We start from the raw sequence: 27,596 nt of genomic DNA, 5'->3' as shown, positions 1-27,596 counted from the left end.
CCTGCAAATGCTGGTCAAGAAGGTGTGATGGAAAAGTTTGATTTTGCTGGGCAGTGTTTTCTTTTTCTTTTTTCCCTGCCAGCAAATGGTTAATGAACGGCAGCTTCCGACTGGCTGGGGTTCCAGGAGAGGGAGTTGAAAAGGTTTTGGAGAAACAGTTTGGAGGTTGGGAGACAGGTAGGGAGAGGAGAGTGAGTTGGTTCTGGGTAGAAACATCCACTCTGAGGAATATATCAAAAGCTAGAGAAAGGAGTCTCTGCACTTAGTGTGAAGGACATTGTGTGGTGTCCTGTAAGAGTAATAGGCCAGGAATTAACTGGGAGGCTGAGGCTGAGCCAGGAGAAGTAGAAGCTGGACAGTTTACTTAGGTCTCACTTAGGTCAGGAGGGGAGAGATTCTTCTACAAAAAGAGAAGACTCCTAAACCAGTTAAGAGGAGTGTGGTGATCCCTTGGGTCTGTTACTTGGAGTACCTCAGGAGTAGGGTTGTCAAAGGGGTGTGTAACTGATAGGAAGTACAGTGGTACCTTGGGTTACATACGCTTCAGGTTACAGACTCCGCTAACCCAGAAATAGGTTAAGCTTCAGGTTAAGAACTTTGCTTCAGGATGAGAACAGAAATTGTGCTCTGGTGGTGCGGCGGCAGCTGGAGGCCCCATTAGCTAAAGTGGTGCTTCAGGTTAAGAACAGTTTCAGGTTAAGTACGGACCTCCGGAACAAATTAAGTATTTAACCCGAGGTACCACTGTACCACCTTGTTTAAGAACCAAAGTATTAAGCGGCAACAGCTGTGTAACAACTGAGAAAGAACTGAAGTGAAATAACATTACAATCTGAAGTATCTTATGTTTTACCCACTTTGTGTCATAAACTTCCTTTGTTAAATAAAATCTTTCTTGTTTATTTGATCAAATCCTGCCTGAGACTCCAAATTATTAAGTTTTCCCTCATACAGGTCCCCCTCTCTCTGATGATCTTTATTCTAGAAGTGGGGAAGCTCAAGCAAGGAACAGAGAGCAGTGCAGTCAAGCAAGAATCATCAAAATGCAATCTACTTCTTGAGCAAGAAACCCACCGAAATGAAGTTATGCAAGATGCTTAAACAGTATTTATTTCATAGGAGATGGTGAACCTCCTAGTGGACTGCACCCCTCATCTTCAAGGACTCCAAAGACAGCCACCCTGCAGAGAAAATTCTGTTTGCTGGTGCCTTGTGTAGTTACTAATGGCAGCCAGCAAGGAGCCTGTTCTGAAGAATGTCAGAAGAAAATCCTGAGGGCCTGAACCTTGAACAGAAGCCCCAGACCACCAGCATCTTCTTGAAATCCCATATTACAGGACTGGTAAGAAAAAAGGAGTGATCGAGGAACAGAAGTCACAAAGCAGACATTACCACAGGGGCCCCCCAAAGCAGGAATAAACTATAACAAACGAAACTCAAGTACACACCTGATATACAGTTCATCACTGAAACAGATGAGGCAAACAAGTATGCCTCATGCCATACCTTAAGTTAGACACATGTTGATTTTTGAAGTAGCCATGGCTAGTATTGCCTCCCCCCACTCACATGTATGGGATTATGTCTCCAAATTCCCAAGAAAACTGAATAAAGTTTGACCATCTGCAACAGCAGCTACTTGCTGTACCAATGGAGTTCCAGCATAAACAAGGACTTCCCCATTCATTTCAATGTGGGACAGACTCTGGGGACATGAAGAACTGCCTGTGACACCAGACAGGAGAAACCCTTTAGATGCTGGTACCCTTGTGGGCTTATATGTATCCAGAGCACCTCAGAGTTTTAGATCAGATCACAGATCTTTTAGGCTGGCAAGTTGCTGATTCCCCTTGACGCTGATTTCAGGTGGGGTTTTTTTTTTGTCTGCTGAAGCTTCTGTTTTCCTTTAAATGATGCAATAAACTATATTCCACGCTTTTCATGTAATGATTTTTCATAACTGATTGCATGTCACTGGCAACGTCTTCTCTGAACTCCCACTTCCATGTGTTTAAGGGCATGGGTCAGATTACATCAGTCAAGTGAACCAACTTCTTGCTAAAGGAAAGCTGCCAAGGGGGAAAGAACACTGTCTCCCCATTAATTTATAAACCACATTCTCACATTTCTGGCAGATTAGTTATAAAGCGTCTAGTAAGATAATGAGTAACACATTCACATTTGTGTGCCTTCAATTCAAAGAAGATTCACAACTGGTAAAGTCTGCAAAAGCTCTAGTAGGTGAAGCAATTTAATTTGAGCAGAAATGCTACCAATATAGAATGTCAACATAAGAGCTATTCAAAGCATGATGCAAAAATAGCAACAGAAATATGTTGAGGCATGTGGCACTGGAAAACTGTTCCTGCTTCCTTAAAGCAACAATGCAGTTGAGGTAGCATGACTGGACAGCTCAGACATTTCCTCCCCGAAAGGATCAAGTCAGAGAGATTAGTCACCCCCCACCCCTCAGGGCTGTAAGGCCATAATCATAAGCACACTTCCTAGGGTGTAAGACCCATAGAACTCAATGGGATTTACTTCTAGTTGAGTCCACTCTGGTTTATTTTTATCCCACTTTTCTAGAGGATAAAAAATTCCCACAAAAAGCATTTACTTCTGGGTAAATGTGCTTAGAATCAAACTATAAATGAGGTGTTTACGTTGCAAGACAGAAGATTCAACACTGAGTTGCAAAGCCCATCAAAGGCACTTCACACTATTTAGACCAAACAAAATGGTTGAGGAGCAATGAAACGCAATCAGCGCTAGTAGATACCATTTATAGAAAAGCCTATAGAGCTTGTTTGAAAAAAAGTGTCACTCTATTATTCGAAATATTTACATAACAAGATGAAGCCTTTGCACACAGTATCCAACAATATCCAATAAAACCATAACAAAACATATAGAGTGACTGTACCTATAGATGATGACTGTGGGCTGATCAAGAGGTCCTCCTGAACTTGTTCGCTTCCTGGAACTGTCTGTTGATCACTCAGAGAACTTTGGGATGCACTGACAGGCTGCGATACTTCCTCATGGACTTCCTCATCGCTTAACCTTTCCACTTTAACACGCACATCTTCTTCAATGACCAGAGGTGAGCTGGCCTTTGTGCTCTCACAAGTCACATAATCAGCAATTCTTCTAGCTGCTTCAGATGGACCAGGCACTTCTAGAGTCCGAGAATTTTCTACTTGCTTCACCTTCTCTGACTGAAGTCTTCGGTCGATTCCAAAAGGGAAAGTCCAAGGAAAAGCTAAAGAAGAGTCTACAGGGTGACTTCTAGACTCTGCATAGGAAGCTGAAGGATTCAGAACCTGTGGTGAGTTTGTCTGAGTGCTACATTTAAGTGGACTTTCTGGCGACATGACTATGTAGCTTTTACGTTTCCGTCGTGACTCTCTGCAAACAGGAATGGTTCTTTCCACCACACTGCATTCAGAGGAAACTGGAGAAAGGCTGCCATCTCGAGAGGTAAAGTTGCAATTTGCACTGTTTTCCTGTCCTGTATCTAGCACCTTTTCTTGCTGGCTACTAGGAGTGTTCCACAAAATGCTCGACTTCATGAACTCGGAACACGTGCTAGCAACACTGAACATTTGCATATAGCTGGCCGCGGCCAAGACATCAATAATATTTTCTGTATTAATAGACAATGTTGCTGTGTATGCATATTCCAGAAGAGGCATGAACCCAGTCACTGTCACGTGATGCAGGTCAAGTACACTTTTGCCATCATCCTCTGCTTGGCCAACCAACTTGGAACGGAAGAAGTCACTGCATGCAGCCAGTACCACCTTGTGTGCTCTGAAGATTTTGTCTTGGACACGAATGGTGATGTCGCAGAAGTGTCCGTCGTTACGCAGCATGTTAAGCTTCCCAAGCATCTCCTGGCTGTGTGCAGGGGAATTGTGGGTAAATGTTTTGACGCCCATTTTCCTCCGATGTTAGCTAGGATCCACAATGCAAGAGATCAAAATGTGCCTAGAAAATAAATAAAAAGTCAACTGTGAAATTAATGCTGTCTCACAGTTACTATGAAAAAAGTTCAGTGCTTGGGAATTCATCAGAAAATCTGCCATCACTATGTGTTCAAGTCCAACTCCATAGGAATTTATTATCAGTACGGTAATTTATTTCTATGCTGCTACAAAGGAGAAACTATTCTGTTAGTTTGCTGCCCACCCCAAATGACAGTATGAGGCTGAAATTCTACATTACTGTTGGTTGAGAGAGGATAAATTACTGACCATAGTTTAATATGTTATGGAAACAAGCCTGCCTGAGCTTCAGGTTCAAGTGCTCCCCATTCTTTTCTTGGGTGTGGCTGCAAAAGGCAATTGAAATCCGTAGGTTGAGGTTACTGAAGTTTATTGAAAAGAAGCCTATGGTTTAGTTGTACATCCAAGCTGGGCCACTAACTTTGGCAGTACAGAGTAAGGATTGTTCTTAACAGCAAGTTCTGAAAAAACTGAGACGTTTCACTTTGGTCATTCACTGATAATTGGGTAAGGGCTGAAGTGGGAGCTGGACAGGGCAAAAGGAGGGCCAAGGTATCAGGATCTATGATAGTTCAGCTCATAAGTGTGTGATAGACAAGGATTTGTTTGGTGACTCAGGTTGCAATGAAATGTACACTTTCCTGGGCTTAAACCCACCTGAACACAAAAGGGTTTACTTCTAACTAAAGCACAGAATTGCATTATCATTGCAGGGTTGTTTTTTAAAAGATTAATTACTGTATCAACAAAACAAAAATCTGCATCTAAATGCAAGACTAGCACCAGTGTAGCTAAAAGTATAAAGTTATGGAAGGAAATAAAAGATCATGCATGTTTAAGGAAGCCTGGCATCTACCATGCATTTTACAGGATAACAACTAAAACTTCATTTTAGTAGCAGTCTAGTTGTCCTGGTAAATTACTCATCACTCTGTTGAAAAAACAGCCAATTTTGACCTCATTTTCCTGTCTTGTTCCTGCTTTCTCACTCATCATATTGCAAATTACTTCAAGAGAAAATAATTTGTCTTCTGGAGCACAAAATCAACTGACTAGCATTATGGAGATCACATGGTTCATCTACTTCAATAGCTGAAAATTATGAAGGAAACGCTAACAATATAACAAGGCAAAGACCTACTAGATTGGCTATACATGGATTTAGAATGAAATTGTACCCCATTTAGGAAAAAAGAATTAAGCACAACACATCTTTTGAATGAAACTGTCTGCAAGAAGACAAAGGTTCTGAATATCTATTAGCCAACATAAAATCGACTTCAATAAGTCCAAAATATTATTGATTATAAACTGATCTTTAAAAAATCCTTCCTTCTAATTTCCCTATCAGGCCCAATGCTGGATTGGGATACAATGGATCCTGGGCTCCTCTGAATTCCTCATTTTAGGGGTTTCTGCTACCTGGGAACCCACTGGAAGCACTTCTACCAATCTGACCATTTGACAGGTGTACCGGGAGCTCCACCTTGGCGGAGTGACACTGATAGTACTCTGCAGTGTCTAGCAGGACTGGCTGGGGGGAAATCTCTGCCCAGTCCAACACACACACACCCTGGCACATATCAGGGTCTGGAATGCACCTGTAGTCATGGGAATGATGCGGCAGTGGCTTTAAACCTCAACAGCAATTTAATCAAACTAGCCCTAGTACAACTGAGTGGCTGGATGTGGCCAATGGCTCTTCTTTATTCTTCCAATATGATGGGTCTTCTCATCATTCCTAGCCTAAATAGTAACCCAATCTTCCCTTCCCAACTTAAGTTTAAGGCATTTAACTAATCATTATAGAATGGTTATGATTTTGTGGGACATTGGTACACTCCTGTGAGGCTAGTGGTTTTAATATATAAATGCTGAGGTGCACAGCACTTGAACGCACTAGAGTAAGCAGAGCCTTTAATCCTACTGAAGTATATTCAACCTTTGACTTTCTGCCTTAACCCCATGTCAGAAACTTGCAAATCCAACTGGAGGTCCACATCCTTGGCTCTTTAATTAGCCACAGCTTTTAGACTCTAACCTAGCAGAAAAGAATAATCCTGCCCACTCACTGCAACTTGGCAGGATGATTATGATAGTTGCATCCAAGGGCAATGACAGCAAATCTTTAAACAAAAAGCACACTACTCTTCAGAAACTTTAGCACGGCAAGATGGCTATCACTCCAGTAGTATTTCTAGACCAAGTGAACAAATCACAAGAGATGAGGCTACAACCGTTTTTCAAATCTTGCTGCTTTCAATAATACTAATGGAATTCTAAATATAGCACAACAGGCTCCTTATACTGGAATGGGCATCTCAGGTCAACTTCTTAAGACAGTCTTATCTGAAAGATAACTTATAAGTATGAACTTTCCAACGTTGTGCTATCCAAAATAAAGCTCAATAGCTCCTGATAGCTTACATGCAACCCTGCACAATGTCCTACAGAAGTTAGGAGGATTTACTTTATTTAAGGCATGTGAATATTGCTCTTCAAATAATTATCCCAAGACAGTTTACAATGGAAACAAAACAAAACAATTAAAACCAATGTAACAAATAATACAATTAAAACAACATAGCAATAAACTTCAATACCCATTAAAGTACAACCTTTTTTCAATACTGGTCTGTAAGGTACCTGGGTTTCATACCATGAAGTGCTTTAAAGGATTAAAACTAGCATCCTGAATTGAACATGAGAACAAACAAGTAGCGTACGTTTCTCAGAACTAGTAATATGTTCCCAATTGATCGTCTCAGCTAAATTCTGCTCCTCTATTCTGAAATAACTGTATCTTATTAAGAGTCTCAAAGGACAGTTCTGCCTAACACATTATAATGGCCTAAATGAGATGTCACTAGTGTGGATCAGCATCTCCCCAAAATCCCTGTCCAGGAGAGGTCACAGCTGAAGTACCAGCCTCAGCTGCTAGAAAGCACTGCGCCAGCACAAGGACCCTAAAGCAAACTTGAAAAGGCTTGATCAAGGAGTACTTCTAAGCTGTGAATCTGATTTTCAGAGTTCTTTCTCAAATAAGGGAGCTGCCCAGTCCCAGCGCCTTTGTCTTATTGTAATTTATTATCATTATCATTACTACTACTACTATTACTATCAGTTGTCTTACATGTGGCTGATGTGAAAAGGGTGAATTTCAAAAAGGGGATCATTTAAGAAAGGAATTTTAAAAATGCCTTTACACAAATCTATGCATCCACATTTGGAATACTGTGTACACTTCTGGCCTCCACACCAAAATTTTTTTTGCGGAGTTGGAAAGGTGCAGAGCAGGGAAAACAAAATAAGCTACTCTCTTATGAGGAACCGTCAGAATGTCTGAGGCTTTAAAGCTTAGGGGGGGGGGATTGAGTTGGTGGTTGTGAGGACACATGATGGCAGGGTATAAAATTATGCATGATGTAGAAAAAGCAAATAGCAAGAAGTTTCTCTCTCTCATACAGTACTAGAACCTGAGGCCATCCCATTTTCACACAATGTACAGTTTAACGTGGGAATTTGCTCCTACAAGATGTTGTGATACTCACAGACTTGGATGGCTTTAAAAGAGGGTTAGACAAACTCATGACTAGCCATGGCTATTATGTTCTACCTCTACCACAGAGAGGCAATATTCCTCTAAATACCAGATGCTGAGGAACAACAGCAGGTGAAAGCTAGGGTGCTCATTCATGTCCCAATTTTGTGCTTCTCAGAGGGAGCTGATTGGCCACTGGGAAAATACTGGACAAGATGTGCCTTTGGTCTGATACAGAACGGGATTTATTATTGTCTATTTGCTCTCGTCTAGTTGATTACTACAACCAGATCAATCAGCTCTCTTCTACTGCCCCACCTGATTTAGACCAACTTAGGAAACACAGACACCAGCATACTGAAGACACCTAACTGCAAACCCCTCTCACACTGGTTTCAAAAAGGTGTTAAATAACATGTCGGATAAGTGGCAACTTGCAAGACCTTTGGTATAAGCCATGCAGATTGGACTGGAATACTACACCACTATGCTCCTACCCTGCCTAGTCAGTCCAGAAAGATACCATGGTTGATGGTATAAAAAGCTGCTGAGACGTTGAGAAGAATCAGTATGGTCACACTCCCCCTATCTTGCAGTTTAGGTCATCCATTAAGCGACAAAAGCAGTTTCCATATCAAAACCAGACCTGAAATCATACTGAAATGGGCCTAGAACAGGGGTGTGGAACTTCAGCCCTTGTCTACCCAGCACTCAGAACTCTGCCCAAGTCACACTCTCCCACTCATTCACTGGTCTTCCTCTAGTGCTTTTGCCTGGTTAGAATATGTCCTTGATTTGTGGCAATAACTCTTAATTGTCAGATGGAGAGTGGTGTCTGACTGCATCCATCTTTGCTACACCTTAGAAGGTTGCATCACAAGGGACTATGGTCATCAAGCTGAATTAGGTTCCATACTCCTGGACCAGAAGATCAGTTTCATCCAAGAGACCCTAGTCACACAGTCTTCACTCACTTAAGCACTTTACCCCAAAAGGAGATTATTTGTGATGGGCTGACAGCTGTTATACCCCTTGGGGTCCAGAGTTGTTATAATTCTTAGAGGAGCAGTTGTCCCAACTGCCTCCTTCAAAGCAGGCAGAAGCACTTCCTGTTACAACGACAACGTTTTCCTGAACCCAGGCAGTCTATCCCCTATGGCTAGCTGCTATTATACAAGAAGGGCAAGGCTCAAGCACGTAAGTTGATGGCTGTACCTCTCCAAGAATCCTGTTTACCTCTTCAGGCTGCAAATAGAACCAGTTCACTTTCAAAGACAAGTTCCAAAATAAATATCCCTAAATGTAAGTAGGTTAAACAGCAGCAATACATTAGGATATTCAATTAAACCTTATAAAAACCTTATGAGAATACTTATTCAGTAGCAAGTCTGGTAGTAATGGTAAAGTTAGCTATCCTTCATTTGCATTTATTTGATTTATCCTGTTCCATTCCAGTCCATAGTATCTTTGAAAGGAGAAAGCTTTTTTTTTTTTTTGCTCAAAACCTGTGACTGAAAGATCTGCACTTTTCAACTGTGAGCTTTCACTTTAAGCTTCACAGAAGTTAGAAAACTGAAGGGTTGCTTCAACTGAGACAAGCTCCAACTTTTTAAAAGTATGTTCCACAACTATATTTTCAAACATTCATTTTTTACTTAATGCAGAAATATAATGCAAGTGAGAAGAGTAAGAGGCTGTTATCCGTATGACCTTGCTACTATATTGCAGAAACAATATGTGTGGCAGACGCCCAGATTCACCCCTGTATGAAATACATAAAGACAAGTGTGCATTTTCATTTCAAGTGGATCATTTGGGTAGTAATTTTGCAGTAGCTCTGTTATCATGCAGCTATGGCTGAAACCCGAGGTCAAAGTCTAGGGTCCAACAGCTGGGGGGAGGGGGGAAGCAGGAAAATGACCAGGAAGATTTTGGGGGACGACCCCCATGTTAGCACCTGTGCCCCACCAGGACTGATGCTGGTAGTCAAATTTCCTATCATATTATTTCTATAATATGTTTATACTCAGGAGGTAGCCAGCCAAGCATGGGAAGGTTACAGATGCTCATTTTATTCTACCAGTACTGCTGGTAGAAGACTAAGAAATGGATCCCCAAATGCACATTTGGGTTAAAGGCGGGTCTTGAGTCTGAAAAAGTTTGCGACTATTGGTCTACTCTAGATGGTGTTATGATTTAAGCGAGTTTAAAATGAAAACTCATGCTCTATAGAATTTTCTTTTTTTCTTTTTCTTTCAAAAAGAAGCTTGGCAAGTATGAGTTTTGTTTTTGAGCTAACATCAGAAATCAAGAAATAGTTGTAAAGCGTGGATTTACAATAGGAGACAATAAATATATCAGTTGTCTTCTTCACAAGTGGAGCAACATACAAGGATCTCCATCTCCCCTAGTGAGACCATTAAGTCCAGCCTCTAAAATTATCTATTGACCTGTAAACTGCAGCAGTTGTTTGACTTATTTTTTTCTTATGAAGCTTTTAATTTCCCCCCAAAACTTTTCACTTTTTCTTATTTGTGCCTCTGAAAAGTTACCTTCCCAAAAGTGGTTTTTCTCTTCTGCGGCTTCCCACTGTTACCTGTTTTTGTGCTTCTGTGCTCAGATGTTCAAGGTGTGTATGCATTTGTTAACCCATCCATTCAACTTATGTAAGCCACTTCTGTAAAAGGAAATGACTTTGAGGAATCTTGCTCAAGTTTAAACAAGACAAGTACCTGGCATTGTCCTCAACCTTTCTAAATCAAGTCAATTTTTAGTCAATTGTCTGAACAAAACAGTATCTTTAGAGATCCCCCCCCAAGTTTTGCCCCCCTACTACTGCAGAACGGATGGACACAGCAACATAACTAGACTGTCTTAGAAAAACTGCTGAGTTCAGATGTGTTGCTCCTGTGTTTGTTTTTTATGTGTGAATCAAAACCTGGCAAATGAAGATAATGACTGAGTTGGCAGATTTGGCTGCAGTTTTGGGTGTGTATTTGTCTCTGGAAGGAGCTCTTCCATCTATTTACCTTTTTCTTGCCCTGAGCCATAGGGAAAGGTGACAAGTGAGTTTTAATTAGCTATTTGCATTTGTTGCAGACGCCTTAAAAGAAATAGCCTGGAAACTGCCTTTGCATGTAACTTATCTGAGGGCTGTGCAAGACTGCTTATGGTAAAGCACAGAATGGCAGTGGGGGAAGAAGAACCACAGAAGACAAAGACAGTTTACTAATGCTCAGAGACATCAACGTATTACTTCAATGTACATGGGCTAAGCTCTAGCACTGCAAATCACTTCTGGTCTCAATGGTAGAAAACCCTGGTTCAAATTAAATGGAACCAGGGAAGAGAAGGTAAGATGTTCATCTGTGGAGTCATACATTTTACTTCATATAACTGCCAGTTTGCACAAAAAGAATTACTGTTTTGTTTTTTGTCAATTAGAATCTACAGAAGGAATCCAGGTAACTGTGGCCTCCTATGCAAAGTATGTTTATTTGAAGTTTATTATGGTGAAAATTATTATTGCTCTGGTCCATGGGGTCACGAAGAGTCGGACACGACTCAACGACTAAACAACAACATGGTGAAATGGCCCCACATCCCCTCCTGCCACTATGGAACTTTTTTCTTAACTTTGTAAACCCAGAATAAACCTATGTATTATAAAGTTTAAGATTAGATTCCTTCAAAAAAAGTGGCTCATATTAAGGTACAGTACATCAATAGCGTGGCTTTTTGTAGGCTAGTAACTTTTGTGAAGTTATTTGCAAGGCTCATAATATACACGACTGAACATAAAACCTTTGTTATTTCACCCAAACAGAACGACTAAAGCAGGCTAGATATTTAACTTTCCAAAAACTAGATCCAGCTTTGTCTAACTCTAACCTAGGGGTGGAGGGTGGTATGGGGAGAAACATCTTATAAGATCCAAAACTGGGCAACTTGTTTTGAAGGACAACTTCAACAGGCTGGTAATTTTCATTTGATCATTAATATGGCAGCTACTTCATGTTACTATCTCAAACAGAAGTTTCTTGAATGTCAAATTATAAAAGCCTTCAAATGTGATAGGATACTTCAAACAAGGACAATCAACTTGGCATGAGCTCCCAAATCCCTTTCACTTGCTCTTCTTCCTTCTGTAGCTGCGGAGCAGTCTGAAAACCTGGGCTATAACTGCTGGCTGCTAGACACTGAACTGATTTTAGTGCACTATGTTGAGGTTTTGCAAAAACCAACTGGGATGCTGCTATCTAATGGGAACAACTGAATGATTAAAAGAAACACCTCTACCAACTGTAGCTTTTTGCTGAGAATAATAGCTTTCATATTCAAATTAGATTAATACCTGAAATAAGCAGATTGGGTCCACTTTAAATAGCTGAGCAAGCTGCCTATTTCTGCTCAAGCAGTACCTGCTCTAATTTCATCACATGGAAACCTACTTTCAGGTAAATGCGTTTAGGAAAAGGTTATTCTTACCAAGACCAGTGGGACTCCTGGTAAACATTCTGAGGTTTGCAGTTTTACACACCTGTCTGCTTTGGGAACTGTTTGGCACAGACAACAGGCCTGCCGCACAAAGCCACAGCAAGATAAGCAGAAGAGAGCTGTCCACTTCAGTTTGGTACAGGTGCCTTTCTACTTTTTGTAGCAGTACTAGATGGATGGGCTACTGTACAGAAAAGGGACAGAAACTTACTTTTATATAACCTGCACTATCTACATAAAAGCAAACAGTAATGTCATCATATTTTATCCCAAATCTTAGAGAACTAAGTGCCTTAGAATTTCACCAGAAATAAGTTATTAGCTGCTAATCAGTGGGTTAATTGCATTGAACACAAAGTTGATCTATGGAACTATTAATTAGATCCATTATGAACAAAGAACACTATTTATTTACTTTTCTTTCAATCTAAGAACTTCTAGAATAATTTTGAATACGAATGCACAAGACTACCAACTAACAAGGCATGCATCCCAAAATACTACTACTACTACCTGAATTGTTTCTACCACGATAAGCTTCAGAGTTATACCACCAGTAGATTTGTATAGCCCTTTTAATTGTTCAAAATGCTTCACATGCATTATCTAGTTTTTACAACAACTCTGCAAGGTAGATCAGTATATTCTCCCTCTCGATATTACAGATGGGGAGGACTGAATCTGTGCGTTTATGCCACCTAACCATTTCATGGCAGAGGGTATAAATGAAACAGGGAGCTCCTGATCTGTAACTTATCTCTATAGCCACTACACTATGTACACTATTTCCCTTGCTTCCATGATAATTTTAAGCCAGTGTGATGTAGTGGTTTGAGAATAAACAATGGCATCCGAGTTTCTTATCTTGAATTAAATACTTGTTAACTGTGAACCTCATTGAGCTGCCAGTATCTAATTTCCATTTATCAGTCCAACTTACTGCACAGGTTTGTTGTGAGACCAAGAACATCACCCCTGCTTCCTTCTTGGAGGAAGAACACAAATGAACAGGCATATAGGAAGAGAAATATTTGGGTTGTGAAACAAAGTCAGGTGTGGATTACGGTAACCTTTTCCCACTTTAGCTCCAACCTTGAAATTATCTCTCAATAGGACATTTCCTGATGCAAATGTGCCCCAGAATGTTAAGCAGTCATATCAAATGCTCACAGCTGGCCCAATATGCACATAATGCTAAACCATAGTTGAGTGCTATGAGGACAAGCCTTTACAAATTTGAGCCAAGCTTGAGCTTGAGCCCTTCTCCTCACACGTGGCTGGGAGGAGGGCTTCTACCAAGTTAATTTGGCTTAGCATTGCACACAAATTGGGAACTGTGGTTTACAACAAGCAACGGTTAGTTGCTAGACACCCTGCTTCAAATCATGAATTATAAAACTGGCTTGCTTAACTAACCGCAGTTTGTGGTAAACCATCCTGGGCATGTGGGAGCACACAGAGGCTTATCCATACAATGTTACATGGAAACACACATACTACCTTGAGCAAGTTGAGCATTCTATACCTTTCCCAACCTGGAGGCAAGCATAGACATAGGGAAACCCTGAGAATAAGCATGATTTGAACTTTTAACCTGCAACACTATGGTCAAAACCTTCTCCTGTTTACCAGCAGATTTCTCCAGAATGTAGGCTCCATTATCTTATTACCTGAAGTAACAAAAAACACACATGCACATTTTTTCCCTTGTGAATTACCAATTTGGTACTGGGCAACAAAATGTGTTCACTGGCAAAGGTGTGAACTACAGAGGAGAAAGCAACCCCCTATTTTTTATCAATTACCACAATGTGGCCAGTCATATTTGTAATCATCTTTAGGAAGAAAAGTCTATACAGTAGACCCTTGACTTACGTTACGTAAACTTTGGGTGTGAAAGCAGCAAACCCGGAAGTATTCTTCCAGGTTTCGCCGCTTGCGCATGCACAGAAGTGCTCTACATGCCATGCACATGCGCAGAAGCAGCGCCTCCGGTTGCAGATACTTCAAGATACGGCTGGACCTCCAGAACGGATCCTGTCCGCAACTGGAAGTACCACTGTACACCATTTCTTAGTCCACCTGTGCTTTCTCCTTGGATGAAAGATCATTTAAACACAATAATGGTTCTAATGTGGGCTTGTTAGCATCTGGTGAAATAATTTCAGATTTTACTTCAATCAGCCAATGACCCTGAGGGTCATCTAGTCTAACTCCCTGCAATGCAGGAACTAAAGCACCCATGACAGATGGCCATCCCACCTCTGCTTAAAATCTCCAATGAAGGAGTGTCCACCACCTTCCAAGGCAGTCTGTTCCACCGTCAAACAGCTCTTACTGTCAGAAAATTATTCCTGATGTTTAGTCAGGATCTCTTTTCTTGTAATTTGAATGCATTGGTTCAGGTCCTACCATCTGAAACAGGAAAAAACCCAAGCTTTCTCCATCTTCCATGTGACAGCCCTTTAGATATTTGAAGGTGGCTGTCCTATATCTCCTCCTCTTCTCCAGGTTAAACATACCCAACTCCTTCAACTGTTCCTTTATTATGTTGGTCACCCTCCTCTGATAAATCAAGGCTAAAATGCAATGCAGTTTGACAACCTTATACCTACTGATTTTAATGAGAATCCACATGCCTAACTTCACAAAGGATAATGCTGTATAGATTAGAATCCTTACTTTCTCACAATAATCTTGTAAAACAGACTACAGGTGAGCAGAAACAGAATCTCATCCAAGACCATCCCCAGTCAGAGTTGGGATTTGATTCCAAGCTATCTCTACACAAGTTCAATACCGTCAGCTGGCCTGGTAGTTTATCTAGAGGTACATGCAAAAGTTAAACACCTTACAACAAAGAGTCACTGACCAAAATAACAACAATCAACTTTCTGTAGTGAGATGTCCAAGTTTGTATGAAGAGAGAAAAAAGGGAAACAAAGCTATACCTTAATAGAGTAATGTTGATGAAGGAGAGAATTGAGATGGTGTTAAGAAAAGACAGGGAAAGAAGTAACTTGAAGGGAATGAGGCGGAGAGTTACATAGGAAATGATTGTACAGGAGCAACAGATCAGATGCTTCCCAGAATCTTCTGGGTTTTTACTCGCTTGTTTTTAAACAAATGTCTGTGCAGTCACTATTCTACTAAATAAGTAAGTGAAAATCTTCTATTAGCTTCCAGTGTTCCAGTTTTTTAAAAATCTTATGTTGCCTTTCCCTTATACTCCATAACCTTCCATTACCCCAAAATGTCTGCCTAAAGGTCTGCTGGGCACTGTGGCATATTTAAGGAAAGTGATGGAAGTCAATATGTAAAGGAAATGGAGTTTGAAGAAATTATGTAAGAATTGCTGCACAAAGAGTGAGGTTTTAAGAACAGAAGATGTATTTTAAAAAGTCTTACATTGTCAACAGGTGACAGATGCCTATGTTGTGGATTAGCAAATGTGATCTACATCACAGTGTAAATAAAATTAGCCATTAAGAAAAGATATGAGGTAGAAAGAGGCATAAGATCAACTTTTAAAAATAGAAGCGTAAGTGCAATAGGGCCCAATGGGAAATCTGTTAAGGGGTGACACAAAGAAAGGATGGCTAAACTATGATGGACTGCTACCACTGTAAAATCTGAGAAAGGAAATCAGGGTGGATAAATGACAAACCTCAGGGAATTGACAATGATATTTAAAATAGATAAAAACCTGAAGCAATGCCAAGACAGTCTATTACAGCCTTCCCTAACCTGTTGCCCTCCAAATGTTACTGGACTCCAATTCCCATCATCCTTGACCATTGGCGATGCTGGCCAGGGCTGACGGGATGAAAAATCCAACTACAACTGAAGAGCACCAGGTTGAGCAAGGCTGGTCTATTCAACAGTTAATGGGTAAGGAACTAAGGGGGAGCAAGAGAAAGAGGCAAAGCCACTATCAGGAATGAATTGAGCAGATGCCTAGTTTTAGGAAATGGTGAGTAGACTTATTGTTATTGTTGGGAATGATTGGCATGGAAGAAGCTTGTATGCATTTTAATTAATTAATTAATAATAATAATAATAATAATAATAATAATAACAACAACAACAACAGTAAACAGGTGAATAAATGCTGGTGAAGCAGTCATACTTATAGGCTGTGTTTGTGTGCAACCATGCAATACATTAATGTATCCAAATTTTCTTATCCCCCTTATCCAATCCCCCCCCACGTGGCTCCTTTCTTTTTGTTTCCCATTACAGTCTGGCGTGGTGGGGGGGCCTTCCCCTTATCTAAAACCCAAGTAAATAAATCACAAACAGCAGACGGAAAGCGACAGGGCGGGAAAATCTCACGCAGGAAGGAGGCGAGCGGGGACAGGGGGATGCCGAGGGGTACCAGCCAAGGAGGGTCACAGAGCGCGCGGGTGGAGGTTAGAGAAGGGGCGGGGCAAGTGCAACGAGGGGGCGGGGCTTGCTTCTGTGTTTCCCTCCACCCGCCCCTCCTCCTCCTCCTCCCGAATCCCAAACCCAACCACAGACCCCCGCCAACCTCTTTTAAGTCCCCATTACCTGCAATTGGCGAGGCCTTCTCCTCCTGGCCTAGTCGGTGTGTATATATGTAGATATATATATAAATATATACGACTTTCTGTATATATAAATATATGTGTGAGAGGCCGAGCTTTTCTTTTCCGTACCCCTCCCCGGGCCCAGAGGCGGCGGCGGCGCCTCCTCCTCCGCCCCCTTATCTGGGCCCGCGTCTAGGCCCGTGCTGGGCCATGGCGGCCACCGTCGCCGCCACTAGCCCCCTCAGCCGTTGGTTCTTCTGGGCTCGCGCTGCGGGCGTCAAAATAATAAAAAGGGAGGGGGGAGGGAGAGCAAGCGAGGCCCTTACGCAGGCGCTCTCAGACCGCCGGGGGTGAAGCGGCGGTGGGGAGGGGGGGTTTGATCTTAGAGGAGGCGGCGTCGCGGGGCCACTCACGCGCTGGCTGGGCGGCTGGCGCGCGCGCGGGGCCCAGGCGCTCGAACAGCTCTCCTCCTCCTCCTCCTCCTCCTCCCCCGCCCTCCTGCCTCCCTCCCTCCCTCCACGCCAGCCAGCCAGCCAGCCTAGCCTAGCCGGGCACTTTGTTTGTGTCCCACAATGCAACGCGGTGGCGGCGGCTGTTGTGAAGCGGGAGGGAGGGTTGGCGGAGAGCAGTGGGCGGGGCCACGAGTGGTGGTCGGAGAGGGCGGGGCCAAAACTGGAGATTGGGGAGGGGGGAGGCGGCGGAGGGAAAAGCGTCTGGCGTCGTCTCGGCGCGCGCGGTGACCTGGGGCGCGCGCTCCGTGTTTCGCGCGGCGGGGGCGAGCCGCGAGTACCGGGCCTCCTGAGGGGGAGTCGCTATAAAGCTTATCTTTTGGCGTATCCCCTGAGAAATGTCTAATTATTTTATATATTTATATTTATTTTATTTTTAAGTTTTACCACATCGCTCCTCGGCTGTGGTAATAGGAGGCTCTTCTCCCTCCCTCTTAAAGCTTCGCTCTGAGGTGATTTCAAATCACTGCCAGCCTAAAATCATTTTTATCTCGGTGGGGAGGGGGGTAAACTTCATTGGGAACGGCATGGCCAACTTCAGGGTTTCACGGCGAAGCCCGGGGAGGGAAGAGAGGATGGCAGGTGGACAATCCTAATTCAAAATTTATTTAACAAGGAACTCCCAATACACGTTGGGTAACCCAGAGTAGGCAAGTCTTTAGGAGGGTTGTTGGGGTGGGGATGGTGGTTATAAACCCTCAAATGGTTTGTTTGTTTCATAAGCTTTATGATTTATTATTACTTCATAAAATTTATACACCGTTAGATTGTAGAAAACCCCAAAACTGTTTACGAAAGACAAAACGGTAAAATCAAGAAAAAATTGCTACGTTGTTTTAAAGGATACAAAACAGAATAAAATTACTTCAACTTCCTAAGCATCTGGGTAGGCTTGCCTAAACAGGAATATTTTTAGCATGCCCACACACCAAAAAAAAAGAGTACGTGAAGGCGCCTGCTTAATCTCAATATGCAGGGAGTTCCAAAGTGTAGGCCCTGCCATGTTAAACAATTGAGTTCTGCATTTGTAAGATGTTCTGAATGTGGAACGGGTATTATGTGGCACCTGTAGTAGCCAATTCTGCTGATTGAAATGGTCAAGTGGGCACATGTAGGCAAGGTGATCTTGCAGGTAAACTGGTCCCACTGGTTGATTGTAAACACCCTCAAAGCAGTTTAAAGAAAAGATATAACAATAAAATTGTCACTGAACAATTAACAGAAATAACTTGAAATTTAAAAAGATAAAATAATAATAGAAAACAAATTAAAGCTCACATCATTCTTTATTCTTTATTACTATTTTTTGTTAACCACCCTTCACCCTAAACATAAACAACATAAATAATAAATATCTGTTTAACTGTGCAATCCTGAGCATGTCAACTCAGGAGAGGAATTATGTTTGGAAACATGGGGGCGGGGCGAGGATTTTCTAACCACAGTACAAGAATACATAAGATCAAAACCCACCACGAGGGCAACAGATGCATGTAAAATGCTTCATTTTGATGTTAGATTGGCTGCTAAAAATCTGAGATCAGTTGGGTAGATATGATTAACAACAGTGTGAAGAGTTGAAGAATGTAAGACAGATAATGAGTTTGTTGAAATGTAACATACTTCATAATGCATTCAAGTTTTGAAAGGTTCAGGAGCTTGTCCAACCACATAATATTGGGTGCAATTTCAGGAGTTTTTGGAAATGAATTGTGATTTAAAAGAAAGAATTTGTGTCAGTTTGTGATGGAGAGATGAATTATGTTCAGCTCCTTATTCTTTATTAATTCTAAAGGTTTTTATATACATTTATTTATCTCTCCACACATGTATCTGCTGACATAGACCCTGATCCACAAATGCTTATGCCATAATAAATACATTGGTTTCCAAGATTTGGCAAGACTTTTTGCTGTTCTTGTTGTAAAGGCTAATCTGGCCATGCCTCTGGAGAAAAATATATAACGCATGCCAGTAACATAATTGTACAAGTATAACACCAATGTAGAATAAAACCTCAAAGCAATACTACAGTATATACTTATAAAAAACTTACAATAAATCAATTAAATAGCAATTCGGTTCAGTGATAGCAATTAATTTAAATAAAGTAACAAGAGTCATTAACTCATTAGGAAACAGAACGGCGCAGCTTCTGCCCATTTCAAGATGTCCAAGTGTTTAAAGCCATCTAAACTGGTTGCCATCACCATAATTTGGGCACCAAATCTTTTAGCTGTGCATGATGCAAACATTACAGGTCTGTTTTGAAGGGAGAGGAAAGTAAATAAATGACTTACCAATATTTTTTTCCTGACTTCTTTGTTTTTCTTTGAGAGGGTTCCTGACCTTTTAATTCTCTCGGTTTCGTTACCCCTTTCTGTAAGTATTAAGCCTTATAAAGTACACTTGCCACAATTCCTTACTTGCCTGGCCAGTGTTTTCTAACATTCAAAAGAGGCAGTCACACACTTACAGAAGTTCCTTGTCCTGCTAGTGGTCAACTGCTCTTTGTCAATTCCCATCATAAACCAGCTCCCCATTATGACCAACTGCCTCAGAATCATTGGACATGTCCATTCTGTCCACAGTTGTCAAAGTAGAACATTCCAGTTGCGGACGCATGTGCTTCGCCACATTCCTTATGAACACATTTTTTTTATTCACAATCCGAATAAAATCTGATTATAGAACGGTTGTGCAAGTAATGTTGTTCAATGGCTCTTCTCTGAAAAATGATCTCGCTTGACCAGTCTTCCCTCTCATCACCACAACAACATGATAGTCTAGAGTAGACTATAAGTGATTGTGGTTAAAGTGACAGAAGCAAAGAGGAGGAGGAACTAAAATCTTCCATGACGGAAGTACAAGGTGTATATAGAAGTGTACTTGTCGAACAAGGAACAGATTTAGTAATATACACGAGTGTCTGTGGCTATTGATTTACATAATGATATTTAGTTAGATTCTGGCAAGCAAAATCTATTTCTAGTTACCCTCATAGGAAATTTTTATAGCTTCATTTGTGTAAGTCCCAGTGCCTTTTCTAGTTTCCATCCCAAATGTACCAATGCACAACTTTCCTGATACACCTACTCTTGTGTCCAGTTTGTACCAGTTCCAAATGTAGTTTCCCTTGGTGTGGGAGAAGATTGTAAATATAAAAGTGTACATAAAGGTAAATGTAAAGGGACCCCTGACCATTAGGTCCAGTTGTGACCGACTCTGGGGTTGCGGCTCTCATCTCGCTTTATTGGCCAAGGGAGCCGGCGTACAGCTTCCGGGCCATGTGGCCAGCATGACTAAACCACTTCTGGTGAACCAGAGCAGCACATGGAAATGCCGTTTACCTTCCCGCTGGAGTTGTACCTATTTATCTACTTGCACTTTGACGTGCTTTCGAACTGCTAGGTTGGCAGGAGCAAGGACAAAGCAACGGGAGCTCACGCCGTCGCGGGGATTCAAACCACCGACCTTCTAATCTGCAAGTCCTAGGCTCTGTGGTTTAACCCACAGCGCAACCCGCGTCCCTAAGAAAAGTGTACATATAGAGCAGTAAATCCCATTGAAATTTAAGTCACTAGGATTTAGGTCAATGTGATCCCCTTGTGTGCTTTCCTTTGTTGAAAGAAGTTCATGTCTTTATTCAGTGTTATTTTCCTAGAAAAAGAGGGGCTGGAACTCACCATGAATGCCTCCTTTGTTCTTTTATAAAGGCAATAGCGCCCAACTGAGAGGTATAGGAACTGAGTTCCTACTGGAAAAAAGCCCTGTCTTTATTTATTTAGGGGCATTTGTCCCCCACAGTTCAATCCTAAAGACTTACAGAATGGTTTTGTATAATCAGTTAAAGCAAGACAGTCTTTACCTGCAGATTTACAATCTAAAAGAAAGTTTGGAATATGGGTACGACTTACCCTTCCCTTCCCATTTCCCCTTTTTGAGACTTACCTCAACCTAGGTTGCCTTTGGCTGAGCTGGCTGAGCTAGGATGTGGCACTTAAGCTAGTGCAGTCCCACCTGAACCCAGGCTCAGCTTGTTCCAACCTCCTCTCATCCTGGTGGTTCTTGGTTTTGGATTGCACCCTAAGATAGCTACAAGCTGGTCTTGTTTTAAATTAAATATTCAGAAATTTTGCTTAGCTTCTGCATGTCCAGTCTACTGAGAAGATGATGTCACGGCCGGCTTGATGACCCACGTGTTATGCCTCTGCTACCAAGCCAGATCATCACTTAGAAAGTACTGGTCTCTAGTTCATTTTTTGCTATGAATGCCAAGAGACATTTATTAAAGAGCCAACTCTTCAAAAATTCAATTTCTGTAAAAATCTTAACCAAGTAAAAGAGGCATAGGAGTAAAAATGTGGAGAATTCATGTGCTAGCCTGCCTAAGGATGTTTACCCATAAAAAATTCCACTGAGTTCAGTAGGATTTATGCCTAGTATTTTATGGTCAGGATTGTAGCCTTAATTTATTCTTTAAAGCTCAATTTATTCTTTAAAGCTATGTGTTCATGACAGCTTATGTAATCAATAAAAATAATAAAACTAATACTAATTTTACAGCAGATTAAATTACTGCAGCAAAAATACTAAAAGCTGAAGTCAAACAGTCAAAAGCCTAGTTAGCAACCCCAAGATCATCTATTTAAAATAAGATAGCCCTATGGTCCAGTAGTGGAGAACCTCCTAGCAAATCTCTGAATTTAGCCTGCAAGGCCATTTTGGGCCAACAACACCCACCTGTCTAACATCTAACATCATATGGAATCAGATCAAGGTTAGTTATTTTCAATCTAAGCACTAAGATAAGTATTTTTTTATATATACTCTACATGCTAAGCACCATAGTGCTAAGATCAAATATAAGCTCCCTAATTTTGGTGCCAAGCTGTGAAGGTGCTGCTGTTTACTGCACATGTTCCAGCTTCCCATAATGAAGGAATATATAGCAGAACTATAATAGGTTTTTGAGGGAGGGAGTTCATATGGGAACAGGTGGTCTACAAGTTATGTTGGTCCTAGGCCGTAAAGGTCAAAGCTAGCATCTTCCCCATTTCAAATCTGCCTCTCCTAGATAGGAGATGTTTTAGTTTTAAGGGACATGTTCCACTCCTCCAGGAAGCTGTTTCTGTATGCACATGTGTGTTAGGCCGGCAGCTGGATTAACTCAGCCCATGGTGACAGCTCTTTGAATGATGCCAAGTTGATTTCACTGGCCCATTGATTCAGTGCCGTTGCGAAGGATCTGCCAGTTCTGTGAACTGCCCCACTCATTTCTGTTACATTTCTCAACTTGCATTCCCAGTTCTGTTTTCTCATCCAGTACTGTTTCATTTGCTGAGATTTTGGCAGCTGCTTCGGAGTGAAGTCAATAGTTGACTATGTATGTGGATTCCATTCTGCACAAATTCGGCAGAAAGAGGCAGTTGACATTGCAGTGTTTGTTCTATGTAGTTCCTCGTAGACAGATGTACCTAAAGCTCCTTTAATGAGAGCCAATTCACATGACTAGTGTATGAGAACATCCACTTTGCAACAGGGATCCATGGTTGCTTTGACTTAGAAAAAAATCACTGGGTAGATTGGAGAACAGCGTAGCAGAGTAATCAAGCAACCACTTCAGCTGGAACGTAAGATAATTCTTATTGTCAAGTGAGGATAAAAACAGATGCAAGATTTTAAAAGCAGCCACAACAGGTTCTGTGTCAGCTGCATGATCCTCTTTTGCAACATGAATTCATGTAGATGTGGGGCTTATGAGGGGTGGGGGTTATATTGAGATGGGGCTTCTAGTGTTCAGGCTCTGATGCTTGTCTCCTGCACAGCTGTTGCTCTCTTTCCACCATAGGTTTGGAAGACTGAGTTCCATATCTACCAAATTTTGTGTGGCTCTAGCTTTAGAGCTTGCTCCCTAGCCCTCTTGGTATGAAGACACTGCTTAAGCTCCTGCTCTCTTTCCCTGGTTGCTGCATTGGATCTCGACCACTCCTGTCTGAGTGGGATGATACTCCTGATCTTTGTGATGCTCCGTTGTTGCCACGGAACTCAACCCTTACCTGTTTTTGACTATGCATCTTTTACTGGCCCACTTGGGTTGACAGCCAGTTCTCTCCTTCCCAAGTCCTGGAACCCAGCTGCCTGGGTCTGACCCTTGCCGAAGCCTGTTAATTCCAAATATATATTTCAAGTTAAACATCAGATCAGCTGTCAGACCCACTATTTCCCTAAAGGTTGGTGCCAAGGGTTGACATGAGTGGCATCTGCAAGAGGGCCTACATCAGAGCAGGGCCCCCACTAGAAATAACTCCTATGGACCTGTTACATTCACCAGATGGACTATCCGTCTGTTACAATAATTTTAGAGCAACAGAAATGTATCAAGGGCTTTGAGCCTAGGACTTGCCGATCAGAAGGTCAGCGGTTCGAATCCCCGCGACGGGGTGAGCTCCCGTTGCTCGGTCCCTGCTCCTGCCAACCTAGCAGTTCGAAAGCACGTCAAAGTGCAAGTAGATAAATAGGTACCGCTCCAGTGGGAAGGTAAACGGCGCTTCCATGCGCTGCTCTGATTCGCCAGAAGCGGTTTAGTCATGCTGGCCACATGACCCAGAAGCTGCACGCCAGCTCCCTCGGCCAATAAAGTGAGATGAGCGCCGCAACCCCAGAGTTGGCCACGACTGGACCTAATGGTCAGGGGTCCCTTTACCTTTACTCGCTGGTACAGAGTACTGGCCCCCTTTTCTTTTTTTGCTGCCCATGGCAGCCATTTTGTGCTGGCACCCACAGCACTTTCTATTGAGATGTGAGTTCTAGCACATATACATACACACACCAAAAAGCACTGGATATATCTATTCAATTATATGGCCATTCACTCCCGCATCACAACCATAAACTTCAAAAAACAACCACCACCCCATTGGGCAAAACTTCCATTGTCTTTTTGAACTCTTGGAAACTCGCCAATGGCCACCCTCCACAGGTAACATTTCTCTAATTCAAACACAGTCGACAAGCAAAAACGTTTTTCACATTTTGCCTGGATTGAAAATTGTACGTTTGAACACAGCTGTTGTGTGTGCAATTCCCCCTGCCCCAATGATCCATGCTGCTGTAATATGTAATCTCTGTCTTCAGCCTATACTAACCCAGAGTTTGGTCCAAAAATCTAACATTTGCATTTCTCCTGTCTGCATCCCATCCTCTTGCATGGTTTCTTCTGTTAAGGCAGATTGGAACGATGTGGATGCAAATAATTTACATCCTCCTTACTATACTTTTGATCTGTTCTATGAAAAGCTATTAGGTTTTTGTTGAGTTTTTTATTTTAATCTTTTCAGTTTTATCTCTTGTTCTTAGTGACACTTGAATGGCACACCTGTTCCCCAAATCGTGGCTGAAGTCTCTGCTTGCCTCATTAGGTTGCTCACATACAATAGATCATTTTTGGTTTGAAACTTAGGAAAGAAAATGGCTAATGAGGCGTACTCCATGGTGCTCTTTTCTCTGCGTATTATACATCACTGTGTGGTACTTGAAGGGAAGAGTTGTATAACCCTTGCCCAGTAATTGCAAGAAAACACTGCAGCTGCACTGCATATGTTCCAGCTGAGCTTGTCATCTTTGCATCCAAGAGCTTTTAATTGTGAGGCCCCTTGATGTAAGCCTCCCCTTATTCCCTCTTAAAACCCATCACAGCGGAAGGTGGCATCTAGAATTAATACCCTCTGAATGCTTCAAATAAAGATTCCTTAGCAAGCTAGCTTGAACTGGCATAATAACAATTGATAGAGCTTGGAGCAGCTATGCTTCTTTATGCCAGCTGGGATTTTGAGTTCCCGTTTCCTTAGATACGGGATCATCTTTTATCATTCCAGCAAGGATCTATTATGCAAACTGTGGGCATCATCCAGCCAAAGCAAAGGATTTTTAAGTTCCATTGATTGGAAATAGAGTTTTGAGCATCTGCAGATCTAGAAAAATACCTGTTGTTTCAATGCTTGTATATAAAAGGTTGTACATTGCAATGATCCCTAGGGGTACATTCTATACACACTTGGTCAGCTTGTGGGCAACAGTGAAAGCCAGGTTAAACTTCTACCCTGGTGATCCCGCATTTGAAAATTGTCAATTCATTTGCACACTCCCTTTCTGAGTTCTATTTCTTGGTCACACTAGAGTGTGACAGTGTATTGGAAACATATAGACTTGCAGAATGCTTATTATTTTAATTGAGACTTCCCATGAAAATGCCACTGTTGCTGAGGTTTTCAGCTGCATGCTTTCCTCTGTTTAGTTGGAAAGCCCTTATCATGCTCCCTCTCAGAGCCTTTATCACAAGTTGTTGCTCTCAAAAGTCTCAGTTGCAAGAACATTTGTTGGCTGCATCTTTGAAGCCATTGCCCGGAGCTCACCATTGCTTATCGGAACTGTTTTGTATCACTCTTCACAGCTTGTAGCACTTGACGATGGCTTCCTGTGAAACACTCTAAGCTTTGCCTTGCGATGGAATGCTTTGTGTTATCACAACTCCAGGAAATAACCCCTCCATATTTTATTAAAAAACCCTCACAGCATAGGGAATCATTCAATTAATGGTTCCCATCAAAGCAGTCCACCAGCCCTAAACTGGGGAAATCTGGATGCAAAATCTTGAGCTTCCTGTCTGCACAAGGTGGACACCCATTTCTATCTTCTGGCTCCACGATAGCCCTTGTGGCACAATTGCCTTTCTGATATCACCATGGAGGAGATGACTAATATTCTCATGACAACCTAGATCTGTGATTGATTGACCCCATCCATTCTCATCATTCCGCTCCCCACCCAGGCTGCTTCCTTTCATGGCAGTTTTAGTTCTTCCTGCCATCAAGACTGGGATTTATTTTTGACTTGAGCATGTAGAGCCTTCATTCTTTAAAGCAGACGCCCAGGGACAATGACAGGAACCATCCCTTTGCCAGAAAGTCATTTTCCTTATCTTTGTCTCTGCTCCTGCTGTGTCTTCTTTCCTTCCAAAGTATGTTTCCCCCCAAAATGTCCAGAGTAAGGGAACTTTTTCTGCATCAACTTCTCTGCCAAGGAGCAGCGGCGTAGCGTGGGGGGTGCAGGGGGGGCTGGCCGCACCGGGCGCAACATGGGGGGGGGGCGCGCTCGCACTCGCAGCTCTCTGCCCCTACCTGGCTCACTCACTCTCACTGCAGTGCTGGTTGTGCGAATCCGATCCGAGCCGCTGGGTCGCCGCCCACTGTGGAGGGGGTGGGTGCCAGGCGTGTGGTGCGGAGAGAGAGCGAGGGACTATCTGGGGGAGGGACAGTGCAGCGGCCGCCCAGCGCAGCGCTGAGCGCGGGAGAGAACCACACCAGCCCAGCCCAGGCAGCAGCAAGAAGAAGCTGGCAGCGGCGGCAGGTTAGGGGTTAGGGGGCGCAAATTACTTGCCTTACCCCAGGCGGGTTAGGGGCGCAAATTACTTGCCTTGCCCCGGGTTGGGGGGCGCAAATTACTTGCATTGCCCCAGGTTAGGGGGCGCAAATTACTTGCCTTGCCCCGGGTGCTGACAACCCACGCTACGCCGCTGCCAAGGAGACCTTGCATACCTGCAGTGGAACCATTGTGTGCTGCAGTGAGTTCTGGGACATGCCCTAGGATGTACATCCAAACTATACATCCCCTTGCATAGCTCATAGTGATATATATCAGCTGTGCTGTTGCACAGAAGAGGGGGGAAATGTAACACAGGGATGTTGCAAACTAGCCAACTCTTCATTATTTTAAAGGGTGCTTTCAGACATCGGGAATATTGCATTAGTTTTCATGATTATATTGCTAGCACTTTTGTCCTGTTTTTAATGTTCCTTTCACACTGCAGTACCTGTTGCATTGTGGTATTGTGGCTTTTTGACTGCTATACAGGCATGTTGTGCTAAATTTCATTCACATCAGGGGGCATGGTAAGGCACAACAATGAATGTCATTGAACATCGCTGCTCCCCCTCTCTTTCTGCATATGTTATATCTGTTCCCCAATGAAAACAGCAGGAAAGTACTGTAAGCCAGTATACCACCCCAAATTCCGTCACTTTACTCCCACATTTTTGGGGGTTAAGGGGGCTGAAAACATTTCGCTCCTCTGGAATCAAGTAACACAGAAATGAGCCTTTACTATAACAACAACAGCAGCAATCTAATATAACAATAAATAATGATAATATAATAGAACAATTAATTTTTGGTGCCCTGATTATAGGCTTGTTTGTTTTTGCTCTTTTTATATCTGGCATGCATATTGCTGCGGGAGGCAGTGGAAGACAGGAGTGCCTGGCGTGCTCTGGTCCATGGGGTCACGAAGAGTCGGACACGACTAAACGACTAAACAACCTCAACAACAACATGCATATTGCTGCTCATTCCATTGTCACGAAAGCAACTGGCGTATTTCTTCCCTGTGCCTTCCCTGCTTCAACCTGTATGGCATTGCCTCTTCCTGGGATGA

General features: G+C 42.4%; 1 protein-coding gene across 5 annotated transcripts in view; it reads right to left on the bottom strand.

Annotated features, from left to right (window-relative positions):
- Nucleotides 1–19,622, bottom strand: part of ZBTB44 (zinc finger and BTB domain containing 44) — a 38,730-nt gene extending 19,108 nt beyond the window's left edge. The window contains exons 1-2 of one of the 5 annotated variants that reach the window (XM_081172573.1): nt 19,405–19,622; nt 2,924–3,990 (exon numbers count right to left, since the gene is read on the bottom strand). In XM_081172573.1, the coding sequence (XP_081028699.1) occupies nt 2,924–3,941 (1,018 nt within the window). In that variant the 5' untranslated portion in view covers nt 3,942–3,990; nt 19,405–19,622. Of the gene's footprint in view, nt 1–2,923; nt 3,991–10,144; nt 10,232–12,088; nt 12,230–16,596; nt 17,084–19,404 lie in introns of those variants that run through there. The other 4 variants (XM_081172574.1, XM_081172570.1, XM_081172572.1 and 1 more) reach the window with 4 other exon arrangements.
- Between the last annotated feature and the right edge of the window lie 7,974 nt (nt 19,623–27,596).

The sequence above is a fragment of the Podarcis bocagei genome (genome assembly GCF_964188305.1).
Source record: "Podarcis bocagei genome assembly, chromosome: 15".
Classification (NCBI taxonomy): domain Eukaryota; kingdom Metazoa; phylum Chordata; class Lepidosauria; order Squamata; family Lacertidae; genus Podarcis; species Podarcis bocagei.
Note: the sequence above shows the minus strand (reverse complement) of the source record. Positions and strands in the feature narration are given on the sequence as shown.